The 25,604-nt window shown below is 40.0% G+C and overlaps 1 protein-coding gene across 2 annotated transcripts in view; it reads right to left on the bottom strand.

Annotated features, from left to right (window-relative positions):
* Positions 1 to 24,592, bottom strand: part of syt7b (synaptotagmin VIIb) — a 133,834-nt gene extending 109,242 nt beyond the window's left edge. For both annotated transcript variants that reach the window (XM_080884073.1, XM_080884076.1), the window contains exon 1: positions 24,313 to 24,592. In XM_080884073.1, coding sequence (XP_080740199.1) covers positions 24,313 to 24,361 — 49 coding nt within the window. In that variant the 5' untranslated portion in view covers positions 24,362 to 24,592. The remainder of the gene's footprint in view (positions 1 to 24,312) is intronic.
* Between the last annotated feature and the right edge of the window lie 1,012 nt (positions 24,593 to 25,604).

The raw sequence follows: 25,604 nt of genomic DNA, 5'->3' as shown, positions 1-25,604 counted from the left end.
ACAGTTGCACATTTGTAGACTCAATTAGCTAACAAAATACTGCAAATGCAGGGAACATCAACAGACTTTGTATGTTTGTCGATATTGGATGGGATGTCTGCCAGGTCAGCCGAATCATTTCTCTGCGTTTGCAAGAGCAATTTTGTTGATCTGGTGGAAAGAGTTGGTTTCTTTTTACAGAACTGTAAGAAAATGGGTGCAGTCTAGTGAAAGCAATTTCATCTTATCAGTGCTGCGGTGCACTATAAGGTTTGTAGTTTGAAGGCCTATATAAAGGCATGAGTAAAGGAAGGCGCTTGCTATTGTAATACATAACCGATGATGTATAATGTATCGCCACTCTGCTTCAGCCCATTTGAAAGCAAAGTCAGGTTTCTATGCGGGCATTCAGTTTATACCCAAAAAGTTTCATTATATCCACTGAAGCTCATCAATGTCGTGCCGTGTTTTGAAAAACAACCCCTTAAAGATGTGAGAAGGTTCAGGATGAGATATGCCTTTCGTCCTACTGCCAACCTGGTGTATTTTTAGAAATCAGTAGGTGTTTACAGTACAGGATGGTGTACTGCAACTGTTAACAGTCTTGGAAACTTCACAGACTACACAAGACATCAGATAGGGTGTCTTGGTTCTTGCAAATCTCATTTCTGCAAGGGTGACTTTTTCATGCCCCCTTGCCTTTTCTTGCCCACTTTCCATCTTTTTCCCAGCCAGCTGGCTTTCTTCGGTTTTCTTAGTCATATGTTAGATTCTTTTTGCTTAACACATGCCCTCTGAATGAATGTGTGATTCGGATTGAGTTATTTAATCTCGTCTAATCCCTAAAGAGGCTTGAACAGTTTAGGTGACATAATTCTGACTTAATGCTGTTTTCTTTTCCCCCCTTCACTCTAAATAAGGGATTAAATTAAACACATCGTGTTTGCTTGATCACGAGTTCTTAAAGACTGGATGATGCTGTGTGTTACAGCCCTCAGTGCTATGATATGTCAGATGGCCTTGAATTTTAAGTAGTTTTGGCCGAAGGCATTTGTACAGAGTCTTTCTAATACAGTACACCAGCACTGTTATGCTGTATCTACACTGCTCTGCTCTGAGACTTTTCACAAAACCCACTGGAATTTGTGTTATTTAGTGTTTTACTTACAAAGCAGAGCCAAATGGTTCATATGCCTGTTACGATTAACATCCGATGCCTAATACTTTTTTTTAGCATTCCCACCGAACAGGCCGGCAATGCTGCTGGTGTCACAGAGATATGTTTAAGGTGTCCTTTGGCACTAACGCCTCTGTGCACCAGCTGTGCCATCTTCTTTTAAAGAGGAAAATTCTGTATTAGGAGATTTAAGGGGTACAGAAGACTGTTCCTTTTGGGAGCTTTGTGCTTTGGACTGTTTTTGTTACTTGCTGATGAGTTTCTCTTTCACTCACTTGTTACTTTGGCGTTCACTCGCTGCTTGATTAGGTCCATAGGCAGCTACTGCCTGTCTCCAGAAATTGTCTTAAAAACTATGAAAAGTGCCCACTGCAGCCACTGTCTGTACTTTTCATGCTGTAATCTTGCAGTAGGATAAACTAAGTGTAAATAGCATAGCTGCAGTGGGGTGATTGATAACATAGTCAGATTTGGCAGTTGAAATTCTTAGAAAACTTTGCAAAATTAAGTGTCTGATTTTTGTTTCTTCATTATTACCACGATTGTGGTTTTTGATGACTGAAATGATGACTGTTGCTGGCAGATTTTAATCAACAAAACCCGTTGAGAAAATCTAGTCAATTAAGCCTTTTCACAGTGTAATTTTGTGGTTTCTAGCATTCATTTGGGAATAGATATTTGAAAATAAGAGGCAAAAAAAGCGAAGCTTTTCATTGGAAAACAAATTTTGTTAAGTTAAAAAAATTTCTTTTACATTTTTCATTGGGCTGATTTTGCCATAGCATTGTTTTAATAAAGTAACCTTTACGAGTACTAGTCTATAATGAAACTTTCATTTTGAAAATTTTTTTTAACCAGACCTGTGAATCAGTCACAGGAGCACTTGTTTTCATTTCCAAATGCTTTACCAATTAATTGAATCCTGCATTTTGGGGGAAAATGGTAACCAGATTGCTTACCTCTAATTAATTAAGGCGACGGGAAGTAATTTGTCCAATCGACCATCGAAAATTTATCTGCTCCTGCTTTTGCTGTCAAATTAACACTACTTTTTTAAGCCAGTAACTACTTTTGAGTAATGAACTTCCTATGCTGTTGATAAATATTACTTTCTGTGATGAACACCCTCCACTCTACTAATACACACAAACTTTGTGCATCCTTGGCTTTGTAGCACTAAAGTGCAATGAAGTGCCCACTCACATTTTGTGCACACAATACAGCTGATTATTCGAATACAGCTCATTCATTTTCATGATTAATCAGTGTTACAGCTGAACGGTGCCTCTGCGGTTAGTGCTGTCACCTGTGAGGAGTTTTCATGCGCCTTTCTTGTTTGTGAGGGCTTCCTCTGCGTGCTATCATCTATCATGTTTGCTCCGAATCGACCACTTCAGCTGTCGTCACGTACACATCAATTACCCACCTGCCAACCACCAAGGCCGCCTGATTCTATTTAATCTAGAAATCGTACCCACCTGTGTCTGCATGAATCCATTTCTACAGCTACTGCACATGTCTGCTCCACTGTTTTGAAGAAACGCCACATTTGGCACACTTAACACATTCGCTAAGGCACAACAGAAGCAGATGAATGTTAAACTTCAGCCGTGCATAATGAGAATTTTACCTTTTTAAAGTAAGTGATTTGATTTCACTTACTCCTTTTACCCACCTGCAGATCTGTCTCTAGGTTACCTGGAGAAATGAAACGGCAAAACAAAGCTGTGAATGCGAGGGTGAATGTGTTCACGAGTGCGAGAGACCTGTGATTATACTGTGATTGCATTGATTGAATTGTCCAGTGTGTTTTCAAGTGACCATATTTTGCTTTTGGGTTTTTTTCCTATTTCTTTTACCCTCTTATTTAGCTTTTTTCAAAAGTCTGCAAAGTTCCCAGACTAAAGTTCACCTCGAAGGGACGTATTCACGGCTCCTGAACTGTCTATAATACCTTGTTTGGCACACCCTCAAACAAAGAATGAGCAGGCTTGTTAGACTGGATCAGCTGTGACTGGTTTTTATGTTGTTAGTCAACATGAAGGTAGCACTCCTGTCAATGTCTGTTATGGTGTTAGCAACACCTGACAAAACACTCACCTGACGAAATCCAAGCCAAATTGTGGGGTCACTACTACTGATGAAAACTAATTTGAATATTATTTTCAAAGAACAGAACAAAAAGCAAGTTTGCGCCATGTGCAGACATGTGCAATCCTGCTGATCTTTTTCATGCTAACTGAACTCAACTTGGACGCTTTTTTATTCCATGTGATTTATTACAATTGTGGGGTGTGGGTTGTGATTTTTTTTTTTTGGTTTCTAATGGCCACCATGCAAGAAAAACTCAAGAACCATCTAAAGCATAATCGTCCTGTATTTACTTTTGTTGGTTCTGCACCAGACACAAGAAGACTGAATTTCTCGTGTGGTTTCTGGTAACACATTTTGGTTTGCTTGGAGTTTATTTAAAGTTTCCTTTGTGAGGAAACCAACTCATTATCTGATCAGACCATATTAAATGAACCACAGGTGTAAAAACACCCCTTATAAATCATTCCTTTCAGCTTCGTACGAGAACTGGTGAACACAGTTGTACCCTGAGGCACAGGTGTTGATTCATTTTTTGGAGTTTCTTGAAACTAATATCTCTGGCATGCCAATTTTTTAAAAACGTTATAAAAAGAAAAGAAAATTAAAAACAAAACAAAAGATTTAGATGTGGTTGGCCCTTAAGCCTAACCCAATCATGTTTAGCAGCTGAGGAATGCCCACTCATGCTCCTCAAGCTTTATTTCTTTTTGTCTCAGAGAAAAATGCTAAATTTATCCGTACTTGACTTTAAAAAAAAAGAAGTTAAAGCACTTCCCAAATTATGAATTTACAAAAAAGCATCATAGAACTCGCTAAACATTTTTACAACAACACTGTAAAGCTGTGGTTGGATGTTTGTATTTTGGACTTTGGCCTCAAAGATCAACAAACTCCAAAATGAAACAGAAAACAATTTTCATTCATTTGCGATACTTTTTGTGCAAAATATTTTACCACACATAATGTCAGAAAGTAAAAGGATTGCTGAAGGGATTTTATACAAAAATGAGAATTACTGCCAGCACGCCCTGCATCCAGCGCGTGCTGGCAGCAGCCTGATTAACCGGGGTGGTGATTGGCTCATTGTCTGGAAGGGTTTGCAGGCAATTGGTTACCCAAAAGATATCTGGCAATACAGAGAGCCCAGCGGACATGCCAATGCTGAAGCAAGACTCTCATTCCTCCTTTTCTAGCCATCCTGACCCCATCTGTTTTTTTGTGTTATTGCAAAATATTATATGTGTCTTGTTATTAGTGGTTCTTTGTTAGGCAGTAGATTTCTACTTCCACTTGATTTCCAAAGCTATTCTGTTTTCTAGTGGGGCAGTTAAGTAGCTGTGCATTGTTTCCTTTGAAGCTGTGTACTATTTTCTTTACTGAATCATGCTCTCTTTGTTTTGTTGCTTGATACAAAGCTTAATTTATGCCAATATGATCCAGAAAAAAACAATACAGGACAGAGAGGAATAAGATGAATTTTCTACCTCAAAGTTGCTTGAGGTGGAAGAGACATTTCTGCACTGGCTTATCAGGATTTGCCTCTGTAAAATCATGGCCCTGTACCACCCTGTTAATAATTAGTCATTATTAAAGGTAGAGTGCTTTAATATGTGAATCAAGCTGGAATCCTTTGTCATGATTAATTTAACATACTCTCTAATGTCATATCTAATTCATAAGAGAAGTCCAGCTCTTCTCACTGAGCTTTACTTTGCAATGGCCAGGGGGCATAATAGAGGTAACCTAATGCACCTTTGCCATTAAGCACATGAAGATGAAGATGAACGGCTATGATTTTCTATGTTCTTTTACTTGTGGGTGTGTCAGTGAGGATTAAAGTCAAGGATTATTCGCACATAACAACCTTATATTCATTATATAGGACCCTATACACCAATCAGACATAACATTATGGCCTAATCAGCCTAAATTTCAATTGGTCCTCATTTTGCTGCCAAAACAGCCCCGACCCATCGAGGCGAGGACTCCACTAGACACCTTAAGGTGTGCTGTGATTTGGCGTCAACGTGTTAGCAACATATCCTTTAAATCCTGTAAGTTGGGAGGTGGGGCATCAATGGGTCAGACTTGCCTGTCCAGCACATCCCACAGATGCTTGATTGGATTGAGATCAGGGAAATTTGGAGGCCAGGTCAAGGCTTCAAACTTCCTGTTGTGCTCCTCAAACCATTCCTGAAACATTTGTGATATGTGGCAGGGTGCATTATCGTGCTTAAAGAGGCCACAGCCATCAGGGAATATGCTGACTAGTTTGCAGATATGCACTCTGTACGCTGACACCTTTCTATCAGAACCAGCAATAAATACGGAGATGCTCTGATCAATTTGTTTGGCAATCACAATTGGGCCCTTATTGAACTCGCTCAGCCATTTTCCTGCTCCCTGATATATCCCACCCACTGACAGGTCCCACGATGAAGACACAATCAGTGTTATTGACTTCACCTGCCGGTGGTCCTAATCTGAATGCTGATCAGTGTAAAGGGCACAGGACTATTTTTATTTCTCAGACTACTGCTTTCTCTCAGTTCAAAAGGTAAGTTTCTCACACACATTGTAGATGAAGTGACGAAGTAGTCTAGTGGCTCCCTGGTTTGAGGACAAGGTGCAACTCTCTTTGGGGTTGCATCAGGAAGATACTGTTTGAAAGCTCTGCCAAATCAAACGTGAGGAGGTACTCACTGGGGTGACCCTTGTGATAGCCCAATAGTTGATGAGAGAAAACCAGTCACAGCTGAAACTATCTCCCAGTTTAAGCTCCAAACACATCTCATTGTTAGCCAGACGGAAGTTTAATTTTCAGAAACGTGTGTTGTGAAAAATTGGATCATTTTCTTCTTGTTCAGCCTTCAAAGTAAACCCATTTCTGGCAGATTACTTTGGAACGTGACCGGTCATTTTTCTTCTTTTTTTTTTTAAACCTTCAGATCAAAACAGAAGATGAAATGACTCACTGTCATTACTTTCAGTATTAATATAATTCTTTCTCGTTGCACTATAGTCTGCAGCTCAGCGTTTGGACATCTAATAAGCATCCAAGGTGTCCACGTATGTATTACTCAAACCTCTCTGACTCATATTTTATTGTCTAACTATACCTGAAATAACACATCCCCTCTGTTTGACACAAGGCTGTTTTGCAGGCTGATCTAAGGTGATCCCTCTTCACTTAACAGTCCACTGCTTACAATTAGAAATGTTTATCCATTGTAGTTTTGCAGATCCCCCCCCCCCCCAAAACATATAATATATGAAAAAAATGCATGATGTGTACCAAGTTTGTTTGTGACTGCATTGTTGTGCATGCGTACGCCAGGGGATGTGTATAATTACTCAGACATGCAAGGTGACTCACCAAAGTGCCGGGAGAGATAGTGAGAAATAAAAAGAGAGCGAGTAAAGAGAAGCGACAGCGGGATGGGGAGACAAGCTGATTCAAGCGAAGGAAATATGTATGATGACCTAGAAGTACTGTGAACAAATAATCTTCTAAAGTTTAAAATGTCTGACAGATCCTAAGTTGGATGCCTACTCGCTAAAGCCAAAACTAGGCTACCAAAAAACTCAGAGAAACACAGGGATAGTTTAATAAATGATTTAACTAACGGGATAAAATCAGAGTGAAAAACTGATTAAAATGAAATGTACTACAAAAGTAAAGCGGAGATCCATATTTCCTCACACTGCTCTGCCTTTAAAATGTGTTTTCCTTGTTTGTGTCATTAATTTGTTTCAGGCTGCTCTGTAAATCTACAGGTAAACCCAACAAATCCAGAAAATCATTAAATCATTAATGATTCATTAATGTTCACTCTATGTATTGTTGTACAGGCTGTGTATTGAATTCAGGTGTTTTCGGTCTCATTGCCACAGGTGAATAAAGTCAAGCACCTAGCCACAAAGTCTGCCTTTACAAACACGTGCATATTAATTGGTTGTTCTAGAGCTCAGTGACTTCAAGCTGTTGCAGCAAGCCAGTTTGTGAAATGTATTCCTTCCCCTATATTCCAAGATAAGCTGTAATTGGTATTACTGCAAACTGAAAGTGTTTAAGAAACACAGCAACTCAGCCACAGAGTAGCAGCCCAGATAAAGTTACACAACTGAGTGAGGGAATTGTCACAAATACTCTGCTGAGTCTAACTGCAGAGTTCCAGACCTCTTCTAGCATTAACATCAGCACAAAAGATGTGGGCCAGGAACTTCATGGCATGGGTTTCCAAGGACAAGGAGCTCCTGTCTGTAAAATGAGTAGGTGGTTCAGTGCTTGTTCATACAGTGTATGTGTGTGTGTGTTGTAGATGGAGGCAAAAATCACCAACAACACACATTAAACACCAAGTCAGAATAACTTGGACCAAAGTAAAATTAAATGTTGTCTGATAGAAAAAACATTTTAATACATGGAAAATTCTTCAATTTTAGTTTAATTCCTTTTGAATTCAAGCCTGTTTTTAAACTTATGAAAGGCACTGTTTATTAGTGCCTTTTTTGCTAATACTTAGCAGAAACATCTTTGGAATAAACAGCTATTGCCCACCTATCCAATACTGTCTATCCTCTTAAAGCCAAATGAAAAACTACTAAATATGGCAGTTTTTGGGCAATATCTCTATCCACGATAGAGAAGGAGGAAAAACCTGAATTTTTACATTAAAATATGGAAAAAATACATTTTTCTTTCAGTCTGCTGATGTACAGCATGCTGAGAGCAAACATATCAAACGATATGATATATGAACATTAAACCCAAGTGAAACAAAGCTTGTGGATGGATGATGTAACAAGTTGTAAACTGTCTCAGGTTGTAGAGGACAGAATAAAGAGCTGATTACTGAGGGCCAGATGAGCCCATCTGAAAGACAAACTCTCCTTTTGTTTCAAAGCCCACCAGCATTCACAGATTCCTGTTTTTTGCTTTCGCTCTGCCTAAAGCCTTAAAAAATACATAACCCTGCCACATGGCTGCTGCATCCATCTACCAGCTGTACATGAGAAGGAAAGAAGGTACAGAAAACAAACACCAGCTCATTTTTCCTCTTTACCTTTTGTCCATCTTTGTTTATCTTCTTTATCCCCTCCTATCCATTTCTAACATATACCAAAGCCCAACACAAGCCTGTGCGCACACATCTCTGTCACATTGTCTTCTTTGTTTTTGTTTATTTAATTTTTCCCCCCTTGCAGTATTTATCTCTGCCTGCGTGTGTCCAGCATGTGCTCCTGTGATCCGTGCAGCACACCGCTGTTTCATGAGTCTGGGCCACAGCGCCACAGGAATCTAGGACAGCTTCACAAGGAGAAGATACAACAAATCTTCCAGCACACATACAGATAGTGAGATACAAAGAGTTAGACAGCCACATGAAGGTTTATTTTAGTTTGGATAAGCAGTTTGCTACTTTGTTTTTTGGGTTGTTCTTTTTTTATTAACCATGTTAGGGGTCTGGTGAGATCTAACACAGCTTCACTTCACACAAAACCTCAGCTGCACCTTTAATCTTTTTAATTTCCCTTTTTAACCATCTTGGAAACAAGCTACGTTCTTTTGCGGTAGTTCCTTGAAAACTTTTCAAAGAATTTCTTTATAAATGAACACTGCTATCCCAGTACTGAGGTGTGTTGTCTTCTCTCCTGCAACTCAACCAAGTAAACAACCAGGAAACTCGACAAGAAATCTCAGAACTTGTGTTTTTATGTCCATTTCACTTCACTTCACCATGAATTCGTGTTCTTCTCATTTCTTCTCTAATACTCGGGTCGAATGGATGATGTTTATTTTTCTTTAATTCTTTTTCCTTAACAACATTCAGTGTCTTCAATCAATGAATCTCACTAGTTCATTTTATGAAACCCAAACATTTCCTCAAAACATGATTTTTGTGGTTTTGAGTGAAAGACTTTGGCAGCTCTCCGAGGACAGTCCTTGACATTTGGTGCAGATGCTGACATCCCTCACTAGATAACTCTGACGCTATGACCACTTTCACGTTTTAAAATTATCCTTAATGACCAAATGTAAATGTAATAAAAATTATTATCAGCTCCAGGTGAACTTTAGCAACAAGTCCAGAATGTCACACTGAAATACTGAATATTTTGCCTGCAAATCATCTCCAATTTTCAGCATTATCAGCGCCAAATGATAGCATCATCTCACTGCACTACTTTTTTAATTTATTTGTTTATTTGACAGGGACCGTGCTCATTGATCAAAAGAGGTAGTGCCAAATGTCCCTGGCCAGTTCTTACAACAGCAACCGAACATTAAAGTAAATTAATTTATCAGTCCTCTGAATTTTGTCTAGGTTCAGCTTTAGAGATAGGGTGAGGACCTCAGCTCATGATAGAGCTGCCAAACAGTCAGTTAAAGTGGTTTGGGCATCTGACTAGGATGCCTCATGGGCATCTCCTGGGTGGGGTGTTTTGGATATGTCCACCCAGGAGGAGGCCCCAGGGCAGACCCAGGATATATTGACGAGACCATGTCTCTCAACAGGCTCGGGAAAACCTTGGTGTCCCCCGGAAGAGCTGAAGGTGGTAGGTGTGGAGAGGGAATTCTGAGTGTCTCTGTGGACCTGAATGAATGGCAAAAGATGGATGGATGGATAAATGATCATAGACATCACATACGTCTACACATGATAGATATTGGCCAAACCCAAATGAGCACCCCCACCAAACAATGTAAGTGCATTTCCAAAGCAGAAATCAATGCAGGACAAAACAAAAGGAAGAAGAAAAGGTCAGTCAGCTGATAGTATTCTAATGTTCACATATCAGCTTCAACTGATCGGTGGAGGAAGGGTAAGTATTGATTTCTCTGATATGAACTGGCAGTAAAATCTATTATTTAGATGCTGTTCCAGAAAAAGCTCATTGACTGTAAGCACTTCTTCAAAACAGAAACAATCCTTTTTTGGTACATCTAATACCCTATGCTGTACCATAAGGTATAAAGCAATGATTAGATCCAGAATCCAGAAATCGAGATACTTCAATAAAGTAATTAGACTATTGGTAGCTTTGGTAACATTTGACTTGAGAGATGAGTCATCTGATCATATTGTAATATGTCTCAGCCTTTGGAAGCAGTGGAGATAAATCAGTGTATCATCAGCTTATAGTTGAATTTCTACATAAGGACGAAGACAAATCTTTAATAATTTAGTAGAAATTATCTACATTGTGGGGATACCAGTAGCAGAGTTATGGACTGTGACTTTATCATTATTCACTTTCATGTACTGTTCTCTTCTACTTGGGTATAATTCTATCCATTTAGTTGAAAAGGTCAATTTCGCTGCAGGCAAATGCAAGTGACAAATAAAGGCTTCAGTCAGTCATTCATTCATCTGGAAAGGAATTAAAAAAATATTTTATATTTAAAGTCAGTGAAAAATGTAGCAGTGACTGTTGAGTGACTAAATCCCAACCTGCCACCTGTGGGCCTGGTTACAGTATCGAAAAGAAACGTTTCTTGCTGTATTCCTCTGTTACTAATGAACAATATGTGGTACTAGTTTCACACAGTGTTTTTAATCAAGTCACTCTACTCCTAGTGCAATCCCCAAGCCTAGATACATGGGAGAGTTGCTTTAGGAACAGATTCTGGCATAAACTCCTTGCCAAATCAAATATGTGGATCATCAATAAAATTTCCCCATCGAATTGGTTAGGGCAAGGGTTAGCAGCAATTTTGTCTTTAGTCTATTACCTCAAAACAAAGGAAGAGGAAAGGGGGATAGTAGAGGATGCTAGATATAGGGTGAGATGGAGGCACATAATCCACTGCAACTCCTGCAGGGACCAGCCAAAAGAGGAAGAAAAAGCAGCTTCACAGATGGCTTTTCATTTGTTATTATCCAAATTAGTGAAACTACACGTTCTTCTTTTGTTGCCTTTTATAGCTTCTTACACTAGATGAATAGATAAATAAACTGCTTCAGTGGATCTTTTCCTACTCTTAAAATTATATCGACTTTGCCAACTCTTGTCTCTCCAAAGTCCTCAGCAGAGTGCCATTGTTGCGCTCCATCCTCCTCCTGTCCTTCCCTCTCCATTCTTGGCTTCTTTCCATCCCCATAATTTAATCATTTTAAATGTATGATGGTTTTAGACACACAAGGAAATAAAAACGACTCCTTAAAAGCAGAAGAGAGGGAAGTTGAAGGAGGCACAGAGGAGCAAGAGAACCTCAGCTTGGCATTGACACAAAAATTAATGTGGATGTTGTGACACACTGCTGCAAACACAGACACATATGCATGAGCAAACACTCATTTACAAAGTGATGAGGCCCTCCATTATTCTAACCTGAAAACAAACACGCATACTCATATTTCTCCATCTCATTTCCCTGGAGAGAGGACACTGTATAGATATTTGATAACAAGAATATGGCAATTACAATCATCAGTGGCAGAGGCATCAGTGCAGGTGGTGGGCGTCTAGTTGTAATGGAAAATATGGCCGACTTGTATTGCGAGGATGTGCGGGTCTTGCCAAGCTTTTAAAAGCACTTTAAATTTTATTTTTGCATTTATACTTTCAATTTTACAGAGAGTGAGTTGACTACTGATCAGTAACGGGTGGACAGAATGCATACTTGTAGCTAACAGTAACATGCTGTATTTACACAAAGTACATCAAAGGGGAAAAAGTAACATGATGTAAAATCAGGGAGGAAAAAAATCAGAGAAAATGAAAAAAACAACAACAATAAAACAGTGGTATGAGTACATCTCAAACTAAACTGTTCAGAAATTTCTTAAAATAAGTCACTGTATGTGCAACAGCATGTATAGTTTGTTCTTCAGGAGCGAAGCTGAGTCACCTCCGTGGCCTCGCTGCCTCAGGAGAAGATGCTCCTGCATATCTTCAGCAGCTGCTCAACACGGCGGCAGCTCAATGACCACGAGCATCATCCAAGCCGAGCAGAGTGAAACTGGCAGCTGGAGGTTGACAGGGGGGAAAAAGCTCTCCAAAATAAGACCTTCACTACACTGGGTGTGAATTGTCAGGTCAGAGACTGTGCTTCTGTTTGAATAAACAGGGAAGGGAGGGTTTTTTTTTGTTTTGTTACGGTATTCATCCACTTCAGCTGGTAGGCTCCGTCCCAGAATTATAAAAGAGGGGACAGTAAAATGACAGTTTTATTAAAGTGCCAACTACAAGCTAATTAAAGATACCTGACTGCTGGAAATTTATTGGGAGCTATTTTAATCATTTTTATCACTGAAGTTTCTTATAAAGCAACAAAACTAACACTGCCTGCACTACATAGTAAACAGACAGCCCACATAAGGCCTGTTCACTCAGCAGATGTGCCGTGGACTGTGTTTCTTTGCAGGAGCACCACCTGCAGTGCATGTTTGGTGTAGGGTTGTGCGAGTACACTCCAAACAAGACAGTGAGTTTTCATTTTAGGATTAGGATTGAGATGTGTCTTCCGTCTTTGGACACATCAATGCGCTGTGAAACTGTGAGACTTTTTCCACATTGGTAAGTCAACAGACTGCAGTAGACCTTAGAAAGACTAGTTTCTGAGCACAGTGGCAATGTTGCTGGTATGAGTGTGTGCAGAAAATCCTTTTCTGTATACTGACCGTTTTAATTAAAACTAGTGTGAAAATAACACAAGAATAGAAAACTGGTCAATTTTTAAGATAAGGTGACACTCGTGCACCACTTAGCACTGTTCTCAACCATGCAGATGTTGTTAATTGGCACTATTCCCAACTGGAGCTCACTGAGTCAGCTCACAAGAGCCCACAACAGGCCAGTATTAAACTCCCTAAAGCCACGCAGCAAAGCTAGCTACAATAATCAATTATTCCCCGATTCCAGTTAATCAAATATGATTTTTCTCCGTTTACTAGAAAATCTAAATTGAATGTCTTCACCATTGGGATTGTAGTTTGGTGAAAACCAAAATTCCTGAGAATGAATCTAAATCACAAATCATTTGTTGTTGTGTTTTGTTTGTTTAAAAAAAAGGATGCAATGACTTCCTTTTGACTGATAGTTGCAGCTCATCACTTTTTTAGTATCCTAGGCAAAACATTGAGTAAAAAGTATTAACCCATTAAAACTAGCTTGACATCAGATCTAATAAGAAAGAATAGAGAGTGATACTGTGTAAATGCATATAATGGCTCCACTCAGTTTCCTGTTAATGATAATACTGTTAATCAAACATGCTTCAGCATTTTAATGGATTGTATTTCACCCTGTTTTCAAAAGATTCCAATGCTGGGGAATAAATAAGACTCTATTCGACAAAAAAGTTCCCAGAACAGCTGCCCCGAAGAAGACTTGACAGCCCAGTCAGCTGCATGAAGGGAAAATGTTGATGTTTCATCTGAGCAATACTTGTCAACCATATAACGCACACTTTCCCTGAAAAACTTTAAAAATAATTACATTCTTAGTCTTAGAAGAACATGGTCAGTGTTTGGAAGAAATGAAAAACAGAGCCATCTGTGGGAGAGTGCTACACCCAGGGTTGTGGTCAGTGTGTGTCTGTTAAGGTGGGCTGCAGCAGCTCTCTCGGGACACACCACCTGACGACAACAAGCTCCCAGGACTCCCAGGGCTCCACATGCTACATACACACCAGCTGGCGCCAGATTTACCCCAGGATAACACTCGCATGTCTGATGTGCATCAGAGGAATTATAAATCTAATTAAGGGAGAACTACACAGTCATGTTATATTTTATAGTCCCTGAGAGCTTCTTTGCATTAGCTTATTTAATTATATTGCCTCTCTAATACCTGAAATGAATAATTTACCAGCCCAACATAAACGATTTTTGCTGGGAACTGAACACCAAGAGCTGATAAAATGAAGGCAAAGTTTATCAAGCAAGTGTCAGTGTTTGTTAGCATTAACAAATTATCCTAACACGTTCTTCAGGATGGATAATGAGTTACAGGAAGACGAAGAGGCACGGAGCAATCAGAAAACTGAAAAGCAGAGGAAACTGAACAAAGAGGAGAGAGGAAATGAAAAGCTTGGGGGTTTGACAGTGACAGCGATTCAGCCTTTGACTTCATTGATGCTCCCTCATCGAGACTTTGACAAGTCAAAGACTGTGTTTATATGTGTCTTTGCATGTGCACACTGACACTGTTCCCTGTCAGTACTGTATTGGCAGGAAGATCCTGTCTGTGCGTAGCTCTGTCTCACCATCTGTTCCTGGCTAGACTGCTGATATCTCTTCTTATAATATCCTGTTCGCCTCTCTTCGACTAGGTGGGGTGCACAAATCTTGTATCTTGGACAATTTCCATCCACCCATTCATCCATCCATCTATCCATGCATCCATCCATGTAGCCATCCAAACATCCCGCCAGCTATCAAGCCTCCACTTAAAGATTTAATTTTGTGTCCTGTTCAATAATAGAGGGAAAGTCAGGGAACACCATGTTTACTATTGATGTGAGAGTGCTCCCTCTCTAAAGCCTCCATTCTGGACAGGAGAACAAACCACAAATAGCCTTCTGCCTAACTCATCCTGAGTGCCTTGCGGAGACACACAAGGCCACTGTGGGTTGGGAAAGCAGTCCCAACAAATACCTGTCCTGCTCTTCATAGCCACTAACATAAAGCAATCACCACTTCACCATTTGTTGTTCCACACAGTGGGTTTTGTGCCCGTTTCTCACAGCAGTGGTCAACCTAAAATGTTAATCAGAGGTCCTGCAACAAACATGTCCCAACCCAGGATACCTTCCTGTTCAGTGAGCTGTTAGAAAACCTTGATGCCTACAGCACTCCAGCAAAACAACCAACAGTATTTGCAGGTCACGTCTCTGTCACAGCACAAGCAACTTCTACTGATTTGGGGCACCTGGTCTCTGCTGGGTTGAGAATCTAAGCCTCTGTATAAATCAAGGCCTCTGCGAATTTGGTCTTCCTCAACCTGTCTTCTTTCATTCTTTGCAAGAGAAAAACAGTCACTGTAAACACAAACAGCTCTATTAGTCGTTTCAGCAAGTGACCAAAATAGCATGACGGCACGCAAACTGACAAATCTCTCAGAAGTTATTATTGAAGAAAGAAGGAAAATAAAAACAAATCTTTTTCATTTGCTTTTTTTTTTTTTTTAGATAAGCTTATTACATACTTTTGTAAATAGTCAACAGTGCAATAGACTCAATACTTGAAATGTGCAATTCACTTGTATTTTTATTTTTTTTATTCCTATTTATTCTATTTATCCCCTTCGTATATTTTATTTATATTGTCTCTGTATTTATATATATGTGTGTGTGTGTGTGTGTGTATATATATATATAATATTCTGTAACTCTGTAACTTCTGTCGGTGCTGTGCTTTTTTGGAAATCGAATTTCCCAGAGGAACCCACCCGAGGGATTAATAAAGTTCTATCTAATCTAATCTACATTAAAATAACCCCTGTGAGGTTGGATGGATGGATCAAGAATGCCCAGTTTTTAACACAACTATTTGTTTCCCATTTCAGCTATAAGTGAATGTAGGTTAAGAGTTCCCTGACCTTTACCACATGCTTATTTTTAGCAGTGGAGATGCTCTAAACACAGTGAAATAGTTATCCTAATTCCAAAAACTTTACCAAACTACAAGTCCTTTGTGTCCACTTGTAACCACGTACCAAACATTAACCACAGTCACGCCATCAGCAGACAGAAACCTGATGTTTACCTGCAGAATCTCAGACCATATTAAGGAGCGGTCAAAGCCTCATGTGGGTGCATTTTTTTTAGCAATTTGTATGCAAATGTTTCCTGAACCTACAGAGCTCCCAGTAGTGAAAACAACTGCATCGGGCTGGGTGCCTGCAGGTACTAGTAGCCATTTCTGTCGCAGCCTTCATTTTTCAAGGCTGCTTGTCAAATTTGCAACTTAAAACTAAACACTTTAAAGTTAGTATACAGCCTTTCTGTTGAATCCCAGGTTTGGGTGCAGGCCTCAAATTAAGTGTATGGTGTGGATTCCAGACTGACAGTACATTAGTATACTGAGCGATGTGGCTTCAGCAGATATGAGTTTGCAAAACTGCACGTGTGCAGGATTGTGGCATTTGAGATTGCAAATACATGTAAAAAAGAGTAAACATTTCACATTGGAGGGAAAATCTGATTTCATCAAAAGTTGAACTCATTCTTCGCCACAAGCAACAAGTGGTCAGCACCAGTGCCTCACAGCAAGAAAGTCCTGGGTTTGAATCTACGTTTCTGGCTGGGGGATTTCCTGTGTGGAGTTTATCCCACAGTCCAAAGACATTCATTTAATGGGATTTGGTGTGAATATTTAGTGTGAATGGCTGTCTGTCTCTCTGTGTTAGCCCTGTGACAGACTGGAGACCTATCCATGGTGTACCCAGGATCACATCCTGTGGTAGCTGTGATAGACTCCAGCCCCCGGAATTAGATAAGTGGCAGAAAATGGGTGAATCGTTAGCACTTGAATGCATGTAGAGATATATTCTAATGCCAGGTGTGAACAAGCATACGTTGTCAATACTATTTTCATTACTTCTGCAACTCAGTCTCCGAGAGAGGTTGCAACAGGAAAGGCATCCATCCATCCATCCATTCGCTTCCGCTTATCCTTTTCAGGGTCGCGGGGGGCGCTGGAGCCTATCCCAGCTGTCATAGGGCGAGAGGCGGGGTACACCCTGGACAGGTCGCCAGTCTGTCGCAGGGCTAACACATAGGGACAGACAACCATTCACACTCACATTCACACCTAGTGACAATTTAGATTAATCAATTAACCTATCCCCACAAGCTGCATGTCTTTGGACGGTGGGAGGAAGCCGGAGTACCCGGAGAGAACCCACGCAAACACGGGGAGAATTCTAATATTCTAATGCCAGGTGTGAACAAGCATATGTTGTCAATACTATTTTCATTACTTCTGCAACTCAGTCTCCGAGAGAGGTTGCAACAGGAAAGGCATGTTTAATGAAACATAACTGCAAGAGGATTAAATTCTGAACCCATGTCCTCTGTATGTGTGCATTTTGTATGTATGCTATCAAAACAAACCACAGTTACATCACTCCAATGTCTTTTTAAAATTCATCGTAATGTAATGCAAGTTGTGATTGCGCTGAAGCTAAATCTAATATGAAAACAATTTCATTTTATTTGGATCTAATTAAAAGGAGATAGTTTCCATTTTTGCTTGTAAAATCAAATAGCACAACATTAATACCATGTGGTATAAACTGTGCTAGGAAAGTGAGCATTTTTATCTTTATTGTATTCATATTGCTGTATAGAGAAACTACAACTACAAAGACACATAAAACACACAAACACGTTCTCGTTACATTATAATTACATAATGCTTCCCCTAGCTGCTCACTCTAACCCTAACCATCAAAAATGAATGCCTAACCCTTACCATAAACCTAGCCATAACCCAATTGTAACCCTGAGATTAAAACCACATTTTGAGTCTCATTAAACTTATGAGGACCAGCATGTGTGTCCTCACAAGTGACTGTTGGTCCTCACAAGTATAGTAGCACGCCAATTTCTGGTTCTCACAAAGATGTCTAAACAGGTACAAACACACACACAAGACTTCTGAGGGGAGATCATGGAGACAGCGTGATGCAGCCAAGAAAAGTCTTACAGAAAAGGATTAACTGTTGCAGTTTGTTACAGTCTCACAGTCTCTCTGTGAAGCTCGTGTCAGAAACAAAGAGCGCAGAGGGATTCACCCCAAAACTGAGCATAGTGTTATTTCATGTACGCCACAAAATCTGTGTACAGCAACCGTCCCAGAAGATGAGCTGATAACATGTGATCTCCATGCCAACCCACATCCGCTGACAGCTCATCTTATGCCTTTTTATGCATCCAATTGGCAAATCTTGGCTAGAAAAGCAAATTACTGAAGATAGAAATAACACTAAAAAAAAGTCCTAACTTACATAAGTAAAGTGGAAATAATATAATCAGTACTGATAATGATTATTTAGCCAAAATTTTTTTATATATACTGATGTGCTCATGTAAAGATTCTACAACCTTTATTAGTCAGTGCTAAATTTGAAGTTATTGCTCATCTTAACTCTGTTCACAGAAACATCCTCCTGTATCACATGAGGCTGATTCATACCATTTATTTTGTGCATATTTATTCATACATCAAACTGCTTAGACTCCGAGAAAGTACATGTAGTTGAAGAAGCTGCATTATAAGATATTTAAATACACTGTTTCTGTTACTGAGCCTCGACAGCATTCCTCTGCTAATGTGTAAATATAAATCAGCATTTAAAAAGAAGCACTTTTAGATTTTTGGGGTCTTTCTCTGCTTTCTGTCTTTCTCCACTTTGCTGTGTAAAGTGTGTGGAGATCAGTGTTGCTTCAATGAGTTCACTGATTAAAAGGCATAGTATATGTCTCTTCCTGTCACTTGCCTCTTCTTGAGAAGTACTCATGACTAGGAGGAACAACACAGACATTCTCCCTAAATCTACACTACCTCTCTCCCTTCGTCTCTGCCTGTGTCTCCAATTATCTATTTCTGTCTCCTCCACCAGCCCCCTAAATCTGCCAGTAAGATTTTCAACCCACACTGCCAGCAGATTGGTGCACTACTTTCCTCGATGCCACCTTAGCCAGATTCCACAATCTTCTCCACCACAAGTATTCTTGAGGTGCAAAGTAAAACTCAAGAAGGTAAACAGGGTCAAGAAAAGAATCTGAGAACAATTACAATGCCGTCTTCGGCGTGGACACGTTGAGCCTAACCACAAACCAGTGGTGCAGCGGTTAGTGCTGTCACCTCACAGGAACAAGGTTCTTAGTTTAAACATCCTGATCAGTTTGGAGCCTGTCTGCGTGGGGCTTGAATGAGTGTGCATGTGTAGGTTTCCTCTGGGTGATCCAGCTTCCTGCCACAGGCCAAAGACATGCTTGTTAGGTTAACTGGTGATTGTAAGTTGGCCGTAGGTGTGGATGTGAGTGTGTGGTTGCCCCTAAAGCTCTGTGATGGACTGGTGTAGGACTGGAAGGTTGCACTCCACCTCCATGCTTTATGACAGGTGGGATAGGAAACAACACTCGCTACAACACTAAGAAGCATTAGTGGTTAAGACAATGTATATTTGGACAGATGATTGGGTCTGTGCACACATTTCTTTTCCATATCAATAAAGAAAATGACATAAGTTCTATATATATTTAATAACTTTTCTATAGACCTGCCTACTTCTGGTATAAATATAGGTATGCTCGCAATAAAAACACCAATATAAATAATTCTGGGTTTAAAAAAAATATGTTAATGATACATCACTTGGCATTTCGTTTATTATTCTAGTTGTATTTGAAACAAAGGCACTGGCAAACCTGACGTGTTTCACTTTGATGCCTTCATCAGAGAAAAAGCCTTGTTGCTGCTGCTCTCTTTATTTCAAACCTCACACCACGAGGTGACGATGTGACAGTTTACCGAGGCTAAAGAATTCATCTGTCCGGGCCTGCTAGCTCGAGACATGCCTCGATCTGTCCCTCTAAGTGACACGCTGTGTCTATTTCTTTGTTGGCCCCTCCTGTCTGACTTTTTAATTCAGTCATCATTTTTTAAGCGGTAGTCTATCATATTCCTCCTCAGTTAAAAATATGTGCGCAGCTAAGTAGAACAGAGCAATATTTCCTCTTTCATGTCCTCTTCGTCTGGTCTCTTGAGTCTGTAAATCTAAGTGGCTTGTTTCCCCAACATTGTGGCTCACAATTAAACAAGGAATAAAAATATATTTGTTTCAAATTCTATTAATTAGTGTTCTGTCTCCCTAACAGTTTGTCTCATACCACTAATAATAATTCCAGTCCATTAGTTTTGAACCGTAATATTAATTAAACATTTCCCACTGAATCCCAATGCTACTAATACTGAGTGGTTATCGCTGACTGTTCTCACATGCTTGATTAACAAGACGTCTCTTTTGCACTTTGCCCTGATGCTTACTTAAGACCTGACATTTACACCTGGGCTGTTGTGAAGGGAACTTGCAACAACAATGCAGGAATTCCACAACTAACTACCCACTGATTATTACTACAACACTAAAAAGGTGTCTCTGATTATGTTCTACAAGCCATCCACAAACTTGTGGTCTTGTCTTTATTCTGCTTGTGCATTTACATTTTTGTCTTGTCAGTGCTGTCCCTGGTAACTGCTTGTGTTAAATTGCTTGTTGGTTCTATATAAATAGCTCCTCAATCTGTCGTATTCACGCTCTTAGTCCCTGGAACAATACCTTTTCTTATTCCATCCTTTTTTTTTCCTTTCTGTTAATAAATAATACTGGGTTGCAAATCAATGATATGCTCCCCTCTTTAAGTTGCATAATAAATGCTCGTTTGGGGAACTAGACACAAAAAAGTGACTCTATGCCTGGAAAGAATTACATAACATCCTGCAGACTGCATGTAATGTATTTTATTTTTGCTGTGAGCCTAATCAATATTTGGGAAAATGAGCTGTTGCTTTTATAGCATCAAAATTTGAACTCATTTACTGACATAACCATAAATGAGGATATTTTTAGATGGAGTCTCCTTTAGTGGTGATATAACTAGAATGAATAAAGCTTCAAATCCTAGCTTATATCAAATCTTGATGTAATTGCAGTGTGTTGGTTCACTTGTTTTACTTCACAAAATTGAGCGTATGCACTGGGTATGATGGATGAGTTCAATACTTCCACTAGGAAAAAGTAATGTTTCAGAAAATATTTGAAATGGTCGGGAAAACCTTTTTTTAAAAACTTTGTAAGATTACGTTTATACACAGGGTCAAGGTAAATAGTTATTTATAATAGTATAATATAGTTACTGTATATGGGATGTTATGTGTGCTTGTTTCTTTCATTTAAGACAAAAATGTAAAAAGTAGCCTATGTTAAAATAAATGACAGTAGCACTGGGAAGCACAAATACTCCGCATTTACAAGAAGTCTGATATTGAAAATTTGACCTAAGAATGGATATCATGAGTAAATATGAAAGTATTCATATGCCCTGTCACCAACATGTCATTATGAAGCTGAAGTGACTTAAGAGCAGCCACAATTGGTATTTTTGGAGATAATTGAAAAAAAAAAACAATCAGCAAATGCATTTATGCATTTATTGATTATTTGTTTGCCAGATCAGCTTTTTTATGGTAAAGTCAATATGAGTTTGGGTTTTTTTAATCTTGGTCACATAAACAAGTAAAGTCTCATCACAGTGAGCTCTGGGCATTACGAGGTTGTCTGCTTCAGACTCTGAGCACAATATCACTTGAACATCTTGCGAGGATTTCTAAAATTTTTGCACAAATATTCCTTTAGATTCAAACATGAACAAATCTGAATTTGGTTTATGAATGTCAGGGTAGGCGTTACCTCACATCTGACCCATTATTTGTGAAAGCAATGCCACAGGAACCCATGGATGGGATTTCATTACATTTGGCAAAACCATTCACTTGATTAGAATAAGGTTAGAGGCCACGGTGGCCTCATAAAACACATTTTAGCACTAATGTCCAATTGGACAAAAAGGCCAAGTGATTGCATTTTACACCTAAAGGTATACTCAGGAAGCCTGTTGATGCAGTGTTTTACTAATGTATTATTTCATAGGAAAGTGTAAATTGAGGATGATTTTAAACCAAAGTACAGTTATTGCTTAAGAGCCAACAAGCAGGGAAAATATCAATTCAATCTCCAGGTAAAATCTACACAAACACATTAACTACACTCAAAGTTTGACTGGCACCCTTCTGCTCAATTCGCGCCACGGTGCAGAAGAGGGCTAACGATTGCTGAAGTTTAGATTGCTGTCCCCGTGAAGCTAAAAATGTATGAGCTCCAGAAAGAACACTCCCGGTTGTTTTTAAGACAAATTACAAACGCTTTGCTGACTGAACCGTTTGCTGAAATTAATCTTGAAATAGATTGTGTCTGCCGGAAAACGTGTTTCTGTGTTGTCTAGACTATCTAAGGTAATGCAATGTGACAATTAAAGCTGGAGGCTTGGCTATAATTTTTTTGGGTAATGAGTCTGAGCCATTGATGTGATTCATTTTGACACAGTAAACAGCCTATAAGCATAAAACACCATCTGCTTCAGCTGCCATACAGAACATTAACTTCATGAACTTCAGACATCTTTAATATGCCACATGTAATATTTTTGCTGTTAGAATAAAAAAAGAAGCTGTTATTATATTGGACGCAGTGTCTCCGTCATCACTGATGTTATTCAGTGACATTTATAATATTTATTTCTGTGTTTTCAATATATAAGGAGCCGAGCTTTAGCCTGAGTTCTGCTGTTACACTTAACCTTTTGATTAATACCTTTTGGCTTCACGACTCTCTCTCACATGTTCCCTCTCACTTTCAGACACAAACACAGACACATATACTCTCTCTGTCTCACACAAGCACGCACATGTGCAAATACACATGCAGTCACGCTTCTATCACTCCCAAGAACATTAACTTCCTTTGCTACAGTCTTACCCTAACCCTTAACATAGCTGCTAACTCCCTAACCCTAACCATTACCACATCTTAACCTAAGCCTAGCCTTAAGCGCATCTTCAAACTAAATTATTGTAATTTACACTGTGGGCATGCTTTCCTTTCGTCCCCAGGAGGAAAGCATGCCCACACATTGAGACTCTGTATGCACATTTATGTCCCCACGAGCAGAGTAATACAGGAATATACACGCGCACGCACACACGCCTGTCATGTAATCATGAAATCACTTCCAGTTGCAGATGGTGACTCATCTTTTGTCCCCAGTGAAACCATATCTGGCAATGAGGTCGTAAGACATTTCAGATGAGGGGCGATGCGGTGTGCCACTGTGCCGGTCACCCCTCTCCACATGGGGAACTCCTCACCAAACAGCATGCTTTACAGCTGGTAAAAACAAAGATATTAGCCTCCTGTAAAGCTCACCACTTGCAAATAAAAATGTGAAATACTGTACTCCAATTCAAACTGTATAACATCATTATCAGCATGCTGCTCAGATGTGAGAAAATAAAAAGTTGAAAGATTTTCAGCACTTACACTGTGGTGTTGCTCTTTAGTATTTCAGTTTGGGGTTTTTTTAAGACTTCTTCTGCCCACAACTGTACTACAGATATCTCACGTTTATGGGGGACTGACTATTACATGCAGTAGTTTGAACAATCAGTCTGTGGATCATAGTGCCATATACTTGATGCCAGTCATTATAATACATTTAACTTGCTGAGTGCGTGGGTGTGGTGGACACAAGTCCAATTGCAGTTTATTTTACAGTGCTCAGTAAGACACGGGCTGCGTCATGTCGACAGACATTGAGAGGCAAATCTCCATCAGCATCAGGTGTTAGTCAGTGACCTCGACCTCGGTTCCAAGACTGAGAGTAAAATTACCCCCACCACCAACACCACCACCACGGCTCTCGCAGATGCATCAACAGCCATCGGTACTTATCTTGATAGGAAGCGTTGTCGTTACACACCGTCTGCTCTCTAATTCTCCCCCTCCGACCACAGCGGAGGGCACGCATTCGTCTCAGTTACAGACAACAATACAAACACACGCACCTCGAAGCTGCACAAACACGACAGGCTGCTCATCAAAATGACCTTGTGCATGTATGCTCAGGTCACCCCGTGCAAGAACGACCGTGCAAGGATGCGACCGTGCACACTGGATCCAAATCGAGAACAACAAGTGCTCAAGTGGCTGGCTCACAGACAGTCACTATATTGCCACCTTGGGTGTATTGCAGCACCCCTTCTCACTACCATGCGAAGCTTTTCAGTGCGTTTTGGTGAAAGGCAAACAGGCACTAATAAAACCATGACAGCAGTAACCATTAGCTTGTTGGAATGACCCCCAGCATCATTACTTGACATCAACATGGCACACTCAAGGGCATCTGGCAATCAACGCGAGAGCTTTGAACTATGCAGAGAGCCTGATTAAAATTATCCACTGATGGCCGCTGAAATATTTTTGCTCACCTTTGCTGTTATCTGCTCCTCCGTTGAGATGCATGACTCTTCTTACCATTCACTCATCTAGACTGTCTTTTTTGGGGGTGTTGTTTGTTTGGGGTTTTTTTTGCAAAGCTGTGCGCTTTTCCAAAGAGTTCAGTCTTATTCCAATTTATTTGTGGTCCTTTGCCCGCTTTAATGTCTTGTTCGTCTGCCGGTTGGCACGCATGGACGCGCCTCCACTTGTGCGTCCTCCTCCCCTTGTTGTGCTGGAGAAGATAGTCTAAGTGATGTTGGGAGTATGTGTTTTGGCTCGCTCTCGCTATCTCTCTCACTTTCTCTCTCAGTCTCTATTTTTTTAAGCCCAGAGTCGCTCAAAGGGTTGGTCGCAGGAAGGGTTTTAGGGGAGGAGACGGCAAGCAGACGGGCGGGGTGACGTGAAGTAAGTCGGTAGGAGGTCGTCTACTCAGAGCCGAGGCGAGGAATCCGTGCGCCCTCGGTGCTGCTGTCCATTTCATCTGAGGTCTTCATCTCATCACACAGAGTCAAAGCCTCTCTTTCACTCCGAGCTGCACAATGAGAGGCTCCTACTGTCATGTGAACCGGAGCCTTTCCGAGCTTTTTAATAATAGAGGTAATTCTGACAGACAATCGATTCTAGTAACCATACAGTCTGCTACAGAAGTCTGTCGCTACTATGTGAGATGATAAAAAAAAGAGCCCAGAAGAGGGAGGAAATAAATAAATTACACGAATTACTGATTTAAATAGTAAGTGCTGATCACCCTCATCTCCGTGGCTTCACTACGGATCGATAGCCTAATCAGTGGGATTCATGTGAGAATCTCTGCGAATATTGATACCTTTTACGCATAACGTGTCCAAGTTGTAGCCCATACGTTTTGCTCTCGCTCACGTGTTGAGCCTCTAGTAAGCTTTTCATTAGTGGTAGTGTCATGAGCAGTCTGTGCGTTTTAATTATTATAATAATGCCATTACAGCCAAAAGGCCTATACAGTCGATAAGGCACATTTACTCACTATTCACGTTCGCCCTGAATCACGCGTGGATCGTGGCTCAATGGCGATCTCTAGTGTTGTGTTACCCATCAATCAGTCACCTGGACGCTGTCTTTCGGTTAAACATATAATATAGGAGGTGATTTTAAAGCCGATCAAACGCCGAGTGTTACAACTAAACTGAAAGTCGCATGCAGTGTTAATAAAGAAGTCGAAGAAAAGTGTTTAGCGGGCAAATTATATATAAAAAAGTAATAAAACGTTAAAGATGAAGATTACAATGTGAGCATGGCAATAAAG

This window comes from Rhamphochromis sp. 'chilingali' (genome assembly GCF_963969265.1).
Source record: "Rhamphochromis sp. 'chilingali' genome assembly, chromosome: 6".
NCBI classification, from domain to species: domain Eukaryota; kingdom Metazoa; phylum Chordata; class Actinopteri; order Cichliformes; family Cichlidae; genus Rhamphochromis; species Rhamphochromis sp. 'chilingali'.
The sequence above is the reverse complement of the archived record's forward strand: the minus strand, read 5'-3'. Positions and strand labels throughout refer to the sequence as shown.